General features: G+C 45.5%; 1 protein-coding gene across 5 annotated transcripts in view; it reads right to left on the minus strand.

The window, feature by feature from the left end:
• LOC109882006 (attractin) overlaps positions 1–20,003 on the minus strand; it is a 715,620-nt gene that overhangs the window by 7,492 nt on the left and 688,125 nt on the right. For all 5 annotated transcript variants that reach the window (XM_031829398.1, XM_031829397.1, XM_031829396.1 and 2 more), the window contains exons 26-27: positions 14,054–14,132; positions 6,965–7,072 (exon numbers count right to left, since the gene is read on the minus strand). In XM_031829398.1, coding sequence (XP_031685258.1) covers positions 6,965–7,072; positions 14,054–14,132 — 187 coding nt within the window. The remainder of the gene's footprint in view (positions 1–6,964; positions 7,073–14,053; positions 14,133–20,003) is intronic.

The raw sequence follows: 20,003 nt of genomic DNA on the forward strand, positions 1-20,003 counted from the left end.
CTCTTACTGTAAACAACTGAACCAGCCTAAAATATGCAAAACTGGTAACAAAACCCATGAATAAAGGTTTTTGTGGCTTCAGCAATCTGAAGCAGCTATGAAATTTCAGCAGTGAAGGTACATTTTTCCTCCTTGTCTCTGCTTGAAGGCCATGTCCTCCTGACACCCTGCAGATGTAAAGGAGGTGTTGTGAACCAGGATAATAACTATATTCCTGGATTTTATACCCAACAAAAATAGAAACGTAACATGCTAACAATTTCAACATTTTGCTGAGTTACAGTTCATATAAGGAAGTCAGTCAATTGAAATAAAAGGATTAGGTCCCTGATCTATGCATGTGTAAATCATCTAGAAAGATGTGTCGGCATCGAGTCTCTGTCTCTGACCTCCTCCTGCTCTACAGCAGAGTCTCACAACTCAATCGCTGGTTGAAAACTGTTATTTGCCCCTTCCAAAAGATAGAATTTGTAGATAATTGGCCCCCTTTCTGGGACTCACCCACAAACAGGACCAAGCCTGGCCTGCTGAGGAGTGACGGACTCCATCCTAGCTGGAGGGGTGCTCTCATCTTATCTACCAACATAGACAGGGCTCTAACTCCTCTAGCTCCACAATGTGATGGGGTGCAGGCCAGGCAGCAGGCTGTTAGCCAGCCTGCCAGCTTAGTGGAGTCTGCCACTAGCACAGTCAGTGTAGTCAGCTCAGCTATCACCATTGAGACCGTGTCTGTGCCTCGATCTAAGTTGGGAAAAACTAAACATGGTGGTGTTCGCCTTAGCAATCTCACTAGGATAAAGATTATTGAAAGAGATCGTGACAAGTAGTCAGCTCAGCTATCCCCATTGAGACCATGTCTGGGCCTCGATCTAGGTTGGGCAAAACTAAACATGGTGGTGTTCGCCTTAGCAATCTCACTAGGATAAAGACCTCCTCCATTCCTGCCATTATTGAAAGAGATCGTGACAAGTAGTCAGCTCAGCTATCCCCATTGAGACCATGTCTGGGCCTCGATAAAAGCCTAGGTTGGGCAAAACTAAACATGGTGGTGTTCATTTTAGCAATCTCACTGGAATAACGACCACCTTCATTCCTCCATTCCTCAAAATAGGGCTACTTAATGTTAGATCCCTCACTTTCAAGGCAGTCAGAGCCAATGAACTAAACACGGATCATAATATTGATGTGACTGGCCTGACTGTGTTGTAACTTTAATGTGTTTGAGTTCATCTTTAGATTTATTTGCATATGTAATTGTATTGGGTTGTGTTGAATGATGTTTTTTGACTGCAAGTCCCAGAATGCCTTGCGAGAGGAATGAGTGATAACGCGGCAATTATGTGCAGGTGTTGAGTGATTGTGGCTGACTTTTCGACAGCATCTTACCTGCATTGCTCTGTACCAAAACAATTGTTGTTAAATGTAACGTAAACAAGTATTCTTACTAAAAGAAGCTTTCGTATCAAAACCGACGTCCCGAGTCATTACTAAGAAGTTAGCTAATCTAAAATTTTGGTGCCGAAACCCGGGATATGAGCTGCGACAAAGAAGTGGCTGAAATGGCTGAGGAGGAACGTCGGCATGAAGCAGAAAGAATGAGACGAAAGCGGGGTACCATTCGAGGCGCAACAACACGGATTTTTAATCAGATTGACGTGGAAATATCCAAGTCAAATCCGGATACCGATCACTTGAGTACATTGTTGGAATTGCTATCAGCTAAGGAGGACAGTTTGTTTGAACTCGATCGTGGAATTGAACAGTTAACGCCATTGGACGGATTGGAGGCAGAGATTGCATGCACGGAGGATTATAAAGAGCGCATTATCATGCTGAAGAGCCGTGCACAAAGAGTGATAACGAAGAAACAGGACGTCAATCCATTACCAGCCCGGGTGAGTGACGCTAACTCAGTAAGGCTACCAAAGTTGATTATTGAGAAATTCTATGGAGATGTCAGTATGTGGCAGGAGTTTTGGAGCCAGTATGAGACTGCTATTCACAACAATGATTCACTGTGTAAAAAAGAGAAGTTTATCTATCTGAAAACATATCTCACTGGTCCAGCTGCAAAGGCAGTAGCAGGACTGATGTTAACAGACAGTAACTATGATAATGCAATCACTCTACTCAAGAGCAGATTTGTATGGAAAGATCTTGTGATTAGTGCTCATATGTCAAAGCTGCTGGATCTCACACCTGTGAAGAAATCCTCTGATCTAAATGCATTGAGGCAGCTATATGATTCATGTGAAATTCAGATTAGGAGCCTGGAATCACTGGGTGTAGTGTCAGAAACCTATGGACCCCTACTATTCCCAATCTTACTGCAGATGATTCCAGAGGACATAGCTCTTGACTATAGTTGTCAGAGGGGAGTAGATGATGAATGGAAAGTGTCTGAGATGATCAGTTTCCTACAGAAAGAGGTTCAGAGCAGGGAGAGAGCGCTACAAATGACAAGATCATACAACCAACAGAAAGAGAGCAAACCATGGAACCAGTCATGCTTCTCCAATGAAATGAAACCAAAAAGACCCAGCATGCCCTCTGTTGCAGCACTGCATACAGCCAGCCAGAAGGAACAACAAACGTGTCTATTCTGTGACAGTGCAGACCACAAATCAGAAAACTGCCCTGACTACAATATTGCTACACGCAAAGAGAAACTAAAGAACATGGGAAGATGCTTTGTATGTTTAGGACAGAGACACATAGCAAAATTCTGTAAAGTCAAAGATGTGTCATGTGCAACATGTGGAAGCAGACATCACATTGCGGTGTGTACCAGTAAGAGGAGTGAGGTGCAACCCCCTACTGTTTCTGTAGATGCTGTTGTTTCCTCAGTTATTCTCCATTCAGTGAAGATGAAACCAGATGGACAGAACACTGTGTTGCTACAAACGGCAAAGGCATGGGTAGAAGGCCCATCGGGCAGGAAGATAGCTCGTTGCTTACTAGATGGAGGCAGTCAGAGAAGCTTCATACATAACCTTGTGAAGGGCTTGAAGCCACCAGTAATCAGACAAGAGGCACTCACTCTTCACACGTTTGGCTCCTCTGCCCCAGCAACGTCCCAACGCAACACAGTGAAAGTCATCTTGGAGAATGTCTGGAACAAACAGCAGAGAATAGAGAGAGGCAATTGAAACCCCACAAGTGTGCACAGCTGGGATGAAGGTTCCTGGTGAACGGATTCAGCATGAGCTCAGTAAAAGGGGACTGTAGCTCGCAGACTTTCCAGGAGATGACAATGATCCTGAACTCTCTGTCCTGATAGGAGCAGACTACTACTGGCAGATAGTATCAGGCAGAGTGGAGCGACTGACGGAGACGCTAGTTGCTTTAGAGAGCACCTTTGGATGGTCGGTGCAGGGACCCGTGTCCATGTCAAGTGTCGCCGAGGCAACCTGCATGTTCATCCCACTTGATGAAGACCCATTAGTCTCCAAGCAACTGCATGCATTCTGGGAGCTTGAGTCTCTGGGTATTCTAAGCGAGAGGACACAGAACCCAGAGGAAAACGAGGCTCTACAAAGGTTCGAGGAAACAACCACCTTCAAAGATGGGCGATACCATGTGGAGTTGCCATGGAAACGAGAAATGCCAGAACTCCAAGACAACTATAGAATCGCCAAGAAACGGTTTGAATGTCTGAAGAAAAGACTGAAGAAGGATGTGACGTTGTACAGCAGATACAATGAAGTAGTAGAAGACTACTTACAACAAGATATGGCAGAGGACGTGCCCAAGGACAACGCATCCAGTGCAGACAACGTAAAATACTACTTACCTCACCATGCAGTACTCCGAGAAGATAAGGTGACAACAAAACTGAGAGTGGTGTTTGATGCCTCGTCCCATGAAGATGGCTGTCCATCTCTCAATGACTGTCTACTCACAGGACCGAACCTGAATCCGGATCTGCTCAGCGTTCTGATAAAGTTCAGACTACATGAGATCGCATTCATGGCAGACATCAAGAAAGCTTTCCTGCAGATATCCCTAGCAGAGAGAGACAGACGCCGTGAGATTTCTATGGCTCACTGGCCCACCAAGGGGAGAAAATTAAGAGTAGCTGCGTGTGCTGAGGATGAAAAGAGTGGTATTTGGAGCTTCCCCAAGTCCATTTTTGCTGGCAGCTACAATCAGGAAGCACCTGAACCAATATGAAACCGAACAACCAGAAGTTGTAGAGATACTGAGAGAGTCACTCTACGTAGATGACTTCATTGCAAGTTCACGCAATGTTGAAGAGGCTTACCTTGTGACAACAACTGCAAAGCGAATGCTGTCGATTGCAGGCATGGACCTCTGCAAATGGATGACCAATTCTCCTGAATTGAAAACAAAATGGGAAGAGAGTACGACAACTGACCACCCGTTGACGTTACAAACACAAGGATTAGTGCTGAAGGTTTAGTATGGAGGCCGGAAACGGATGACTTTGTGTTTGACCTTAGGCCACTACTGAGCATTCTAAGGCAAAAGGAAAACACAAAGAGATGTGTTCTGCAGTCGTCTGCACATATCTTCGACCCTCTTGGTTTCTTAACTCCCTTCACCATCAGGATCAAGTGCATGTTCCAGGAAATGTGGGAGAGGGGACTCAGCTGGGACGAAGAATTACCATCTGATCTGACACGAGAATGGCAACAGTGGTGTTCAGAACTACCCCAGTTACACCAGCTCATCATACCAAGGTGGTACCGAACAGACATGCGGCCACAGAATAACCACACCCTGAAACTACACGTGTTCTGTGATGCAAGTGAAAGGGCTTACAGTGCAGTAGCTTACTTGCAAGGTGAGTCACAAGACAGGGAAACAACAAGTCTAGTTGCATCCAACTTAAGAAAATGACGCTGCCACGCCTGGAGCTCATGGGAGCTGTGATTGGAGCGAGACTAGCAAACAACTTGATGACCACACTGAAAATTGAAGAAAAACAGATCAAAATGTGGACAGACTCGATGATCGTGCTGCATTGGATTTGCAGCTCAGCTCAGAAATGGAAACAGTTTGTTGTGAACAGAGTGACGGAGATCCAGTCCTTGACCAATCCAGAGTCATGGTCACATATTGAAGGGAAAACTAATCCAGCTGACCTCCCTACCAGAGGACAAACTGTTCGAAACTTGACTTGGCGGAAAATGTCATACTTTTAAACTCGAACAAAACAGAGATGCTTGTTCTAGGTCCCAAGAAACAAAGAGATCCTCTGTTGGATCTGACAATTCATCTTGATGGTTGTGCAGTCGTCTCAAATAAAACTGTGAAGGACCTCGGTGTTACCCTGGACCCTGATCTCTCTTTCGACGAACATTTCAAGGACAGCCATTTTCCATATTCATAACATTGTAAAAATCTGAAATGTTCTGTCCATAAATGATGCAGAAAAGTTACTCCATGCTTTTGTCACTTCTAGGTTAGTCTACTGAAATGCTCTACTTTCCGGCTACCCGGATAAAGCACAAAATAAACTTCAGTTAGCGCTAAACACGGCTGCCAGGATCTTGACTAGAACAACAAATGTGATCATATTACTCCAGTGCTAGCCTCTCTACACTGGGTTCCTGTAAAGGCAAGGCTGATTTCAAGGTTTTACTGCTGACCTACAAAGCATTACATGGGCTTGCTCCTACCTATCTCTCCTACACGTACGCTACGCTACGGTCACAAGACGCAGGCCTCCTAATTGTCCCTAAAATTTCTAAGCAAACAGCTGGAGGCAGGGCTTTCTCCTATAGAGCTCCATTTTTATGGAATGGTCTGCCTACCCATGTGAGAGACGCAAACTCAGTCTCAACCCTTCAGTCTTTACTGAAGACTCATCTCTTCAGTGGGTCATATGATTGAGTGTAGTCTGGCCCAGGAGTGTGAAGGTGAACGGAAAGGCTCTGGAGCAACGAACCGCCCTTGCTGTCTCTGCCTGGCCGGCCCCCCTCTCTCCACTGGGATTCTCTGCCTCTAACCCTATTACAGGGGCTGAGTCACTGGCTTACTAGGGCTCTTTCATACCGTCCCTAGGAGGGGTGTGTCACTTGAGTGGGTTGAGTCACTGTGATCTTCCTGTCTGGGTTGGCGCCCTCCCTCAGGTTCGTGGGAGGAGGAGATCTTCGTTGGCTATAATCAGCCTTGTCTCAGGGTAGTAAATTTGTGGTTTGATATCCTTCTAGAGGTTTGGGGCTGTGCTTTGGGGTTATATCCTGCCTGGTTGGCCCTGTCCGGGGGTATCGTCGGATGGGGCCACAGTGTCTCCTGACCCCTCCTGTCTCAGCCTCCAGTATTTATGCTGCAGTAGTTTACGTGTCGGGGGGCTAGGGTCAGTCTGTTATATCTGGAGTATTTCTCCTGTCTTATCCGGTGTCCTGTGTGAATTTAAGTATGCTCCCTCTAATTCTCTCTCTCCCTCTCCTCCTTGGGGACCTGAACCCTTGGGACTATGCCTCAGGACTACCTGGCATGATGACTCCTTGCTGTCCACCTGGTCGTGCTGCTGCTCCAGTTTCAACTGTTCTGCCTGCGGCTATGGAACCCTGACCTGTTCACCGGACGTGCTACCTGTCCCAGACCTGCTGTTTTCAACTCTCTCTACCGCACCTGCTGTCGCGAACTCTGAATGCTCGGCTATGAAAAGCCAACTGACATTTACTCCTGAGGTGTCGACCTGTTGCACCCTCTACAACCACTGTGATTATTATTATTTGACCCTGCTGGTCATCTATGAACATTTGAACATCTTGGCCATGTTCTGTTATAATCTCTACCCGGCAGAGCCAGAAGAACATCTACTCTATCAAAATAAAGTGTTACTGATAGGAACACTCAAACCTTTTCACCAATAACATAATGGAAGAACTGATGATGATGAAAACATTCCCCCATTGCTGACACCACAGCTCTGAGGACAAGTGGTTTGGGGGAAGGGGATTGGCTGACGGGACAGTGATGTCACACTCACCTTGATGTTTCCACCAATTAGGTCCGGCGGCTCCTCGTCCATTTCCAAGGCAACATTGATGGTGGCGAACGGCCGGCTAGCCATCTGCTGCATCTCACGGAGGAGTTGCTGAGGGGAAGAAGAGGATGAGGAGGAAGGTCAGTGAGGAAGAACGAGGACAGCCCATTTTGGCACACTCAAAAAACACATTGTGCATCCGAATTCCAAATATAGCTCATTACATAGGGTATATAGCACACTACACAGGGCATAAGGCGCACTACAGATGGTATAGATCACACTAATTAGGGCATATAGCGCACTACAGATGGTAAAGATCACACTAAATAGGGCATATAGCGCGGTCATGACTTTGCCCTCTTTGGGTACAGCGAACACCATCCACCCGCTCTCTGCTCCATTCAACCAGGCTGCTGTGGTCAGTGAGGTCGTAAATTCCTGAGGAGAAGACCCTGCCTCATGGCCACACAGTATATGAGACGGAGTGGATTTTCATAGAGAACAAAGGAATTTCTTCCACCTCACAGAACTTGAGGTCCGAACAACGTTTACGTTCCGGGGAAGGTAGAACATATCGGTGAAGAATCCAGCTACGAACTGGTCCGTTTGTTACAACTTGGGGAAGCTCATGGGAGACTGTGTGGCCACATTACCATAACGCTGTTTATATAATAGCCTCAGATATGAGGTTTACATCTAATTGTTGTATAAGATTAATGAGTGAGTATGATACTGTTTGTAAAATTGTGTAATTTGATTTTGGACTGTTTAATGAAGGAAACTCCAATTCCCTTTTGAGTTGAACTAAATCAGAGGACCGCCCACGAGCCCAGTTAGGGTCAGGCATACTGGGACAGCCCCTATTCTGCAATTCCGAATAAAACCCCAATTTTGAGAAACTATCAGTAGACCATGTTTTCTCTCAATCACAAGAGGACAAAGGTTGCAGACCATTGTTGAATCTTTTAACCAAACCACGTGGTTAAACTCTTAGACTATCGACACCGACAAAATAAGAACACATCTTTGATAATAATTACTAGTCTGCAGCTAGGAATTCGGTATCATTGAACGTGAAGAACGACAACCTGCCGAAACATCCATTCTATAACGTAATGAATGAATGTCACTCTGAACAATCCATTCTAACCGTGAGAGAGAGAGAGAGAGGACAAACTCTCCAACAGAAACTAACTTTTCAACAAAGATCAAGACGACACACTGAGCGTAAATATATATATTGATTGCAATTGTTGCCGAATGAGTGAGCGTTCATGTGTAAAGGATTAGCATTTCAATTGTTACAGTGCCTTGCGAAAGTATTCGGCCCCCTTGAACTTTGCGACCTTTTGCCACATTTCAGGCTTCAAACATAAAGATATAAAACTATTTTTTTGTGAAGAATCAACAACAAGTGGGACACAATCATGAAGTGGAACGACATTTATTGGATGTTTCAAACTTTTTTAACAAATCAAAAACTGAAAAATTGGGCGTGCAAAATTATTCAGCCCCTTTACTTTCAGTGCAGCAAACTCTCTCCAGAAGTTCAGTGAGGATCTCTGAATGATCCAATGTTGACCTAAATGACTAATGATGATAAATACAATACACCTGTGTCTAATCAAGTCTCCGTATAAATGCACCTGCACTGTGATAGTCTCAGAGGTCCGTTTAAATGCGCAGAGAGCATCATGAAGAACAAGGAACACACCAGGCAGGTCCGAGATACTGTTGTGAAGAAGTTTAAAGCCGGATTTGGATACAAAAAGATTTCCCAAGCTTTAAACATCCCAAGGAGCACTGTGCAAGCGATAATATTGAAATGGAAGGAGTATCAGACCACTGCAAATCTACCAAGACCTGGCCGTCCCTCTAAACTTTCAGCTCATACGAGAAGACTGATCAGAGATGCAGCCAAGAGGCCCATGATCACTCTGGATGAACTGCAGAGATCTACAGCTGAGGTGGGAGACTCTGTCCATAGGACAACAATCAGTCGTATATTGCACAAATCTGGCCTTTATGGAAGAGTGGCAAGAAGAAAGCCATTTCTTAAAGATATCCATAAAAAGTGTAGTTTAAAGTTTGCCACAAGCCACCTGGGAGACACACCAAACATGTGGAAGAAGGTGCTCTGGTCAGATGAAACCAAAATTGATCTTTTTGGCAACAATGCAAAACGTTATGTTTGGCGTAAAAGCAACACAGCTCAACACCCTGAACACACCATCCCCACTGTGAAACATGGTGGTGGCAGCATCATGGTTTGGGCCTGCTTTTCTTCAGCAGGGACAGGGAAGATGGTTCAAATTGATGGGAAGATGGATGGAGCCAAATTCAGGACCATTCTGGAAGAGAACCTGATGGAGTCTGCAAAAGACCTGAGACTGGGATGGAGATTTGTCTTCCAACAAGACAATGATCCAAAACATAAAGCAAAATCTACAATGGAATGGTTCAAAAATAAACATATCCAGGTGTTAGAATGGCCAAGTCAAAGTCCAGACCTGAATCCAATCGAAAATCTGTGGAAAGAACTGAAAACTGCTGTTCACAAATGCTCTCCATCCAATCTCACTGAGCTCGAGCTGTTTTGCAAGGAGGAATGGGAAAAAATGTCAGTCTCTCGATGTGCAAAACTGATAGAGACATACCCCAAGCGACTTACAGCTGTAATCGCAGCAAAAGGTGGCGCTACAAAGTATTAACTTAAGAGGGCTGAATAATTTTGCACGCCCAATTTTTCAGGTTTTGATTTGTTAAAAAAGTTTGAAATATCCAATAAATGTCGTTCCACTTCATGATTGTGTCCCACTTGTTGTTGATTCTTCAAAAAAAAATAGTTTTATATCTTTATGTTTGAAGCCTGAAATGTGGCAAAAGGTCGCAAAGTTCAAGGGGGCCGAATACTTTCGCAAGGCACTGTATAATTATTAACTCTGTAGTGTCTTTTATCTCAGTCCACCAAGCCGCGATGCCGTTTTAGCCCACTAGGGCACATTCCCCTATCATTTCATATAACCACATTTACTTTGTTTGTTTGCATTTCTGTGAATTACTTAGTTAAATAAATGATTTAAGACAATTGATGTATGGGTGACTCATAGTGAAGACTTGGTTCGTGCAGATAACCAACAATTTACGACGTTTGGAATGAGACTAACGTGAGGTAAAATAAATAATTCATTAATTCGAAGACTAATTGATCAGATAAAATATCTAAAGACTTATTTTAGGAAATTATAACTTTGTAATCTGAATATTTTCCTTGGTCCCCCGACTTCCTAGTTAATTACAGTTACATGATTAATCAGTTTGATCGCATACTAATTACAGAGAATCTTTGATAAAAACTAAGTCTTCAATTTAATGATAGTAAAGACACGACACAATACCCCACACTACCCCATTATACCAGACCCCACACCACCCTAACCTACACCACCCAATCATACCTGAGCCCACACCACCCTAACCTACACCACCCCATCATACCTGAGCCCACACCACCCTAACCTACACCACCCCATCATACCTGACCCCACACAACCCTAACCGACACCACCACAATATACCTGACACAACACCACCCTAACCTACACTACCCCATCATACCAGGCCCAACACCACCCTAACCTACACCACCCAATCATACCAGACCCCACACCACCCCAACCTACACCACCCAATCATACATCACCCCACACTACCCAATCATACATGACACCACACCATCCTAACCTACACCACCCTAACCTACACCACCCAGACCCTACATTAGAGCTGGGACACCACTACACACTAGAGCTGGGACATCACTACACACTAGAGCTGGGACATCACTACACACTAGAGCTGGGACACCACTTCACACTAGAGCTGGGACACCACTACACACTAGAGCTGGGACATCACTACACACTAGAGCTGGGACACCACTACACACTAGAGCTGGGACACCACTACACACTAGAGCTGGGACACCACTACACACTAGAGCTGGGACACCACTACACACTAGAGCTGGGACATCACTAGAGCTGGGACACCACTACACACTAGAGCTGGGACACCACAACACACTAGAGCTGGGACACCACTACACACTAGAGCTGGGACAGCACTACACACTAGAGCTGGGACAGCACTACACACTAGAGCTGGAACATCACTAGAGCTGGGACACCACTAGAGCTGGGACACCACTACAAACTAGAGCTGGGACACCACTACAAACTAGAGCTGGGACACCACTACACACTAGAGCTGGGACACCACTACACACTAGAGCTGGGACACCACTACACACTAGAGCTGGGACACCACTACACACTAGAGCTGGGACACCACTACACACTAGACATGGAACACCACTACACACTAGAGCTGGGACACCACTACACACTAGAGCTGGGACACCACTACACACTAGAGCTGGAACACCACTACACACTAGAGCTGGAACATCACTAGAGCTGGGACACCACTACACACTCGAGCTGGGACATCACTACACACTAGAGCTGGGACATCACTAGAGCTAGGACACCACTACACACTAGAGCTGGGACATCATTGGAGCTGGGACACCACTACACACTAGAGCTGGGACACCACTACACACTAGAGCTGGGACATCACTAGAGCTAGGACACCACTACACACTAGAGCTGGGACACCACTACACACTAGAGCTGGGACACCACTACACACTAGAGCTGGGACACCACTACACACTAGAGCTGGGACACCACTACACACTAGAGCTGGGAGACCACTACACACTAGAGCTGGGACACCACTACACACTAGAGCTGGGACACCACTACACACTAGAGCTGGGACATCACTGGAGCTGGGACACCACTACACACTAGAGCTGGGACACCACTACACACTAGAGCTGGGACATCACTAGAGCTAGGACACCACTACACACTAGAGCTGGGACACCACTACACACTAGAGCTGGGACACCACTACACACTAGAGCTGGGACACCACTACACACTAGAGCTGGGAGACCACTACACACTAGAGCTGGAACATCACTAGAGCTGGGACACCACTACACACTAGAGCTGGGACACCACTACACACTAGAGCTGGGACATCACTAGAGCTGGGACACCACTACACACTAGAGCTGGGACATCACTAGAGCTAGGACACCACTACACACTAGAGCTGGGACATCACTAGAGCTGGGACACCACTACACACTAGAGCTGGGACATCACTAGAGCTGGGACACCACTACACACTAGAGCTGGGACACCACTACACACTAGAGCTGGGACACCACTACACACTAGAGCTGGGACACCACTAGAGCTGGGACACCACTACACACTAGAGCACCACTACACACTAGAGCTGGGACACCACTACACACTAGAGCTGGGACACCACTACACACTAGAGCTGGGACACCACTACACACTAGAGCTGGGACACCACTACACACTAGAGCTGGGACACCACTACACACTAGAGCTGGAACACCACCAGAGCTGGGACACCACTACAAACTAGAGCTGGGACACCACTACAAACTAGAGCTGGGACACCACTACACACTAGAGCTGGGACACCACTACACACTAGAGCTGGGACATCACTACACACTAGAGCTGGAACATCACTAGAGCTGGGACACCACTACACACTAGAGCTGGGACACCACTACACACTAGAGCTGGGACACCACTACACACTAGACATGGAACACCACTACACACTAGAGCTGGGACACCACTACACACTAGAGCTGGAACATCACTAGAGCTGGGACACCACTACACACTCGAGCTGGGACATCACTACACACTAGAGCTGGGACATCACTAGAGCTAGGACACCACTACACACTAGAGCTGGGACATCACTGGAGCTGGGACACCACTACACACTAGAGCTGGGACACCACTACACACTAGAGCTGGGACATCACTAGAGCTAGGACACCACTACACACTAGAGCTGGGACACCACTACACACTAGAGCTGGGACACCACTACACACTAGAGCTGGGACACCACTACACACTAGAGCTGGGAGACCACTACACACTAGAGCTGGAACATCACTAGAGCTGGGACACCACTACACACTAGAGCTGGGACACCACTACACACTAGAGCTGGGACATCACTAGAGCTGGGACACCACTACACACTAGAGCTGGGACATCACTAGAGCTGGGACACCACTACACACTAGAGCTGGGACATCACTAGAGCTAGGACACCACTACACACTAGAGCTGGGACATCACTAGAGCTGGGACATCACTAGAGCTGGGACACCACTACACACTAGAGCTGGGACACCACTACACACTAGAGCTGGGACACCACTACACACTAGAGCTGGGACACCACTACACACTAGAGCTGGGACACCACTAGAGCTGGGACACCACTACACACTAGAGCACCACTACACACTAGAGCTGGGACACCACTACACACTCGAGCTGGGACACCACTACACACTCGAGCTGGGACGATAAACTGCAAATTATCGACACAGACCATAACGATCACTCATAAACTGCATTTTGCTGATATTGTTCATTACGATAAGTTAGAAAAGCTAGAGAAATGTGAAGTTTTAAATGAAACACGTTTACTAATCAAATCAAATGTTATTGGTCACATACACATGGTTAGCTGACGTCTGCTAATATGGTCATCAATGGGACAATTGATGGCTACAGCCATCAAACTAGTAGTTTAAAGGAGATGTTGTTTTAAACAGTGGCACAAATGACGGTTTTAAACGTATATTTCTGTATACTGTTGTCACACTAATTCAGACAATTCATCACCATATATCCCCCCAGCTCTAACACACACACACAGATCATTATCGTATTCAGTCAATTCATGGCCATATGGATTTCTTTAGATATCGCCCTTCTCTACACGCGTTGACATTCAAAAGAGGTTAATTTATCTTCAACATGGCAACCAGACTTCCTCAGGTAACTGCCACAGTAGTGTAAGTGCAACAGAACAGACCCACTCAGGTATAGGTTTTATCCAGGTGTTGGTCAGATGTTAACCGTGGTAACCACTCACCTCTCGTCGCCGTGATGCCCAGCAGCTCTGTTTGATCTTCCAGACGACTGCCGCCACCAGGAGGAGAGAAAGGAAGCAGCTGGGAGGAGACAGGAAGAGGAGAAGTTAGAGACAGGAAGAGGAGAAGTTAGAGACAGGAAGAGAAGGGGTTAGCGAAAGGAAGCAGCTGGGAGAAGACAGGAAGAGGAGGAGTTAGAGATAGGCCTCTTTACTGGTCTCTCATTCCTCTCCTTCTGCCTCTGGGAATCCATCAGACAGGGGTCAGTCACAGCTCCCCCTGGGAATCCCTCGGACAGGGGTCAGCCACAGCTCCCCCTGGGAATCCCTCAGACAGGGGTCAGCCACAGCTCCCCCTGGGAATCCCTCAGACAGGGGTCAGCCACAGCTCCCCCTGGGAATCCCTCAGACAGGGGTCAGCCACATCTCCCCCTGGGAATCCCTCAGACAGGGGTCAGCCACAGCTCCCCCTGGGAATCCCTCAGACAGGGGTCAGCCACATCTCCCCCTGGGAATCCCTCAGACAGGGGTCAGCCACAGCTTCCCCTGGGAATCCCTCAGACAGGGGTCAGCCCCAGCTCCCCTGTGAATCCCTCAGACAGGGGTCAGCCACAGGTGATTTTATTTGAACCCCCAAAGGTTTTACAAAAAAATTTGAAACGGTTGGGGAGGATTTTTGTAAAGAAAATCCGGAATGAATGAAAAATTGTTGTTTTATTTAGGAAATCTGTCCATCAGGTGGTCCCACAAATAAAACATGAACATCCAGAAAGTATTCATACCCTTGACTTATTCCACATTTTGTTGTGTTACAGCCTGAATTCAAAATAGATCTTTTTTTTTCTCAGCCATCTACACACAATACCCCATAACAACGAAGTGAAAACATATTAGAGAGTTTAGCAAATATATTTAAAATGAAATACAGAAATATCTAATTTACATAAGTATTCGCACCCGAGTCTAAACTTTGTTGAAGCAACTTTGGCGGCAATTACAGCCTAGGCGGCATTTTGAGCCTTTTATGAATATTTTATATTGAACCTTTATTTAACTAGGCAAGGCAGTTAAGAACATTCTTATTCACAATGACGGCCTATCCCGGCCAAAACCGGACGACACTAGGCCAACTGTACGCCGCCCTATGGGACTCCCAATTACGGCCAGTTGTGATACAGCCTGGATTCGAACCAGGGTGTCTGTAGTGACATCTCAAGCACTGAGATGCAGTTCCTTCGACTGTGAGTGTTTCTGGGTAAGTCTCTAAGAGCGTTTCACAATATTGGCCCTTTTACTATTTTCTCAATTCTTCAGCTCTGTCAAATTGGTTGTTGATCGTTGCTAGACAACCATTTTCAGGTCTTGCCATATCAACTATATTTAAGTCAAAACTGTAACTCGGCCCCTTAGGAACATTCACTGTCTTCTTGGTAAGCAACTCCAGTGTAGATTTGGCCTTGTGTGAAAGGTGAATTAATCTCCCAGGGTCTGGTGGAAGGCAGACTGAACCAGGTTTTCCTCTAGGATTTAGCCTATACTCAGCTCCATTCCATTTATTTTTTATCCTGAAAAACTCCCCAGTCCTTAACGATTACAAGCATACCCTTAACATGATGCAGCCACCATTATGATTTAAATTATGGAGAGTGGTACTCAGCAATGTGTTGTATTTGATTTGCTGCTCACATAACACTCTGTATTCAGGACAAAAATAAAACGAATTGCTTTTCCACATTTTTTGCCTTGTCGCAAACAGGATGCATTATTTTTCTGTACAGGACTCCTTTTAACTCCGTCATTCGGGTTAGTATGTGTTTTTTATTTGTATTTTTTACCCATCTACCAATAGGTGCCCTTCTTTGCGAGGCATTGGAAAACCTCCCTGGTCTTTGTGTTTGACATTCAGTGCTTGACTTTAGGACTTACAGATAATTGTATATGTGGGCTACAGAGATTGGGTAGTCATTCAAATATCAATGCGACTTGTTAAGCAAATGTTTATTCCTTTCAGCTTTTGATTGAAACACATAATTTCACTTTGAGATTATGGGGTATTGCGTGTCAATGTAATCAAGGTATGAAATTATTATTTAAAATACAATCTATTTTGGGCTCAGTTGTGGTCAATAAGTGTACAGGTGAATCTATTGGCCAACTCCTGCCCTAAGAGAACATTATCTCACCTCTACCCCTCCTATTACAGGTGAGAAATAGGAGGAATGTAGAGGAGGAGGAGAGGGGAAGAGGAGAGGGGGAGAGGAGGGGGAGAGGAGGGGGAGAGGAAGAGGAGATGGGGGAGAGAAGAGGAGAGATGAGGAGATGGGGAGAGAAGAGGAGATGGGGGAGAGAAGAGGAGAGGAAGAGGAGAGGGGGAGAGGAAGAGGAGAGGGGGAGAGGAAGAGGAGAGGGGGAGAAGAAGAGAGGGAGGACTAGGAGAGTACCTTTCTTCACTCAAACCCCACTGATCCTGGTCATCTATAATTAACGAGACGCAGAGCACCGCTGCACATAACTAGCCAATCCCAGTCCAGAAACCACACAGACTCCAAAGCCTATCAACCAATCAGATCCTCTGAGCTGCTGCTGGGAAACAGCCTCTCCCCAAGCTGATGTCCTCACCGAAAGGTCAGAGAGAGGGAGAGAGAGTTGGAAGAGATATGGTGAAAGGGGACACTCTTTTCATGCAATGTCAACTGCTGGGGGGTGCTATATGCCACATTAGTAGTGTAGGGAGACTACTGTAGTATATGAATGGGGCTAGTTAGTGTAGTGAGACTACTGTAACATATGAATGGGGCTAGTTAGTGTAGGTTGACTACTAATATATGAACAGGGCTAGTTAGTGTAGGTTGACTTACTGTAACAGATGAATGGGGCTAGTTAGTGCAGGGAGACTACTGTAATAGATGAACGGGGCTAGTTAGTGTAGGTTGACTACTGTAATAGATGAATGGGGCAAGTTAGTGTAGGGGGACAACTGTAAAATAGTGTAGGTTGACTACTGTAATAGATGAACGGGGCTAGTTAGTGCAGGGTGACTACTGTAAGATGAATGGGGCTAGTTAGTGTAGGGGGACAACTGTAAAATAGTGTAGGTTGACTACTGTAACAGATGAATGGGGCTAGTTAGTGTAGGTTGACTACTGTAATAGATGAACGGGGCTAGTTAGTGTAGGATGCCTACTGTAATAGATGAACGGGGCTAGTTAGTGTAGGATGCCTACTGTAATAGATGAACAGGGCTAGCTAGTGTAGGTTGACTAGGGTAGTTAGTGTAGGTTGACTAGTGTACTAGATGAACGGGGCTAGTTAGTGTAGGGAGACTACTGTAATAGATGATCAGGGCTAGTTAGTGTAGGTTGACTACTGTAACAGATGAATGGGGATAGTTAGTGTAGGTTGACTACTGTAACAGATGAATGGGGATAGTTAGTGTAGGTTGACTACTGCAATAGATGAACGGGGCTAGTTAGTGTAGGGAGACTACTGTAATATATGAACAGGGCTAGTTAGTGTAGGGGGACTACTGTAATTGATGACCGGGGCTATTTAGTGTAGGTTGACTACTAATATATGAACAGGGCTAGTTAGTGTAGGGGGACTACTGTAATAGATGAACGGGGCTAGTTAGTGTAGGTACACTACTGTAATAGATGAATGGGGCTAGTTAGTGTAGGTTGACTACTGTAATAGATGAATGGGGCTAGTTAGTGTAGGTTGACTACTGTAATAGATGAACGGGGCTAGTTAGTGTAGGATGCCTACTGTAATAGATGAACGGGGCTAGTTAGTGTAGGATGCCTACTGTAATAGATGAACAGGGCTAGCTAGTGTAGGTTGACTAGGGTAGTTAGTGTAGGTTGACTAGTGTACTAGATGAACGGGGCTAGTTAGTGTAGGGAGACTACTGTAATGATGATCAGGGCTAGTTAGTGTAGGTTGACTACTGTAACAGATGAATGGGGATAGTTAGTGTAGGTTGACTACTGTAACAGATGAATGGGGATAGTTAGTGTAGGTTGACTACTGCAATAGATGAACGGGGCTAGTTAGTGTAGGGAGACTACTGTAATATATGAACAGGGCTAGTTAGTGTAGGGGGACTACTGTAATTGATGACCGGGGCTATTTAGTGTAGGTTGACTACTAATATATGAACAGGGCTAGTTAGTGTAGGGGGACTACTGTAATAGATGAACGGGGCTAGTTAGTGTAGGTACACTACTGTAATAGATGAATGGGGCTAGTTAGTGTAGGTTGACTACTGTAATAGATGAATGGGGCTAGTTAGTGTAGGTTGACTACTGTAACAGATGAATGGGGCTAGTTAGTGTAGGTTTACTACAGTAATAGATGAATGGGGCTAGTTAGTGTAGGAGGCCTACTGTAATAGATGAACAGGGCTAGTTAGTCTAGGTTGACTACTGTAATAGATGAACGGGGCTAGTTAGTGTAGGTTGACTACTGCAATAGATGAACGGGGCTAGTTAGTGTAGCGAGACTACTGTAATAGATTAATGGGGCTAGTTAGTGTAGCGAGACTACTGTAATAGATTAATGGGGCTAGTTAGTGTAGTGAGACTACTGTAATAGATGAATGGGGCTAGTTAGTGTAGGTTGACTACTGTAATAGATGAACGGGGCTCGTTAGTGTAGGGAGACTACTGTAATAGATGAATGGGGCGAGTTAGTGTAGGGAGACTACTGTAATAGATGAATGGGGCTAGTTAGTGTCGGGAGACTACTGTAATATATGAACAGGGCTAGTTAGTGTAGGGGGACTACTGTAATAGATGAATGGGGATAGTTAGTGTAGGTTGACTACTGTAATAGATGAATGGGGCTAGTTAGTGTAGGGAGACTACTGTAATATATGAACAGGGCTAGTTAGTGTAGGGGGACTACTGTAATTGATGACCGGGGCTAGTTAGTGTAGGTTGACTACTAATATATGAACAGGGCTAGTTAGTGTAGGGGGACTACTGTAATAGATGAACGGGGCTAGTTAGTGTAGGTACACTACTGTAATAGATGAATGGGGCTAGTTAGTGTAGGTTGACTACTGTAATAGATGAATGGGGCTAGTTAGTGTAGGTTGACTACTGTAACAGATGAATGGGGCTAGTTAGTGTAGGTTTACTACAGTAATAGATGAATGGGGCTAGTTAGTGCAGGGTGACTACTGTAATAGATGATTGGGGCTAGTTAGTGTAGGAGGCCTACTGTAATAGATGAACAGGGCTAGTTAGTCTAGGTTGACTACTGTAATAGATGAACGGGGCTAGTTAGTGTAGGTTGACTACTGCAATAGATGAACGGGGCTAGTTAGTGTAGAGAGACTACTGTAACAGATGAACAGGGCTAGTTAGTGTAGCGAGACTACTGTAATAGATTAATGGGGCTAGTTAGTGTAGTGAGACTACTGTAATAGATGAATGGGGCGAGTTAGTGTAGGGAGACTACTGTAATAGATGAATGGGGCTAGTTAGTGTCGGGAGACTACTGTAATATATGAACAGGGCTAGTTAGTGTAGGGGGACTACTGTAATAGATGAATGGGGATAGTTAGTGTAGGTTGACTACTGTAATAGATGAATGGGGCTAGTTAGTGTAGGTTGACTACTGTAATAGATGAATGGGGCTAGTTAGTGTAGGTTGACTTACTGTAACAGATGAATGGGCTAGTTAGTGTAGGTTGACTACTGTAATAGATGAATGGGGCTAGTTAGTGTAGGGGGACTACTGTAATTGATGAACGGGGCTAGTTAGTGTAGGTTGACTACTTTAATATATGAACAGGGCTAGTTAGTGTAGGTTGACTACTGTAATAGATGAATGGGGCTAGTTAGTGTAGAAGGCCTACTGTAATAGATTAACGGGGCTAGTTAGTGTAGGAGGCCTACTGTAATAGATGAATGGGGCTAGTTAGTGTAGGTTGACTACTGCAATAGAT

Source organism: Oncorhynchus kisutch, linkage group LG7 (genome assembly GCF_002021735.2).
Source record: "Oncorhynchus kisutch isolate 150728-3 linkage group LG7, Okis_V2, whole genome shotgun sequence".
In the NCBI taxonomy this organism is placed as follows: Eukaryota; Metazoa; Chordata; class Actinopteri; order Salmoniformes; family Salmonidae; genus Oncorhynchus; species Oncorhynchus kisutch.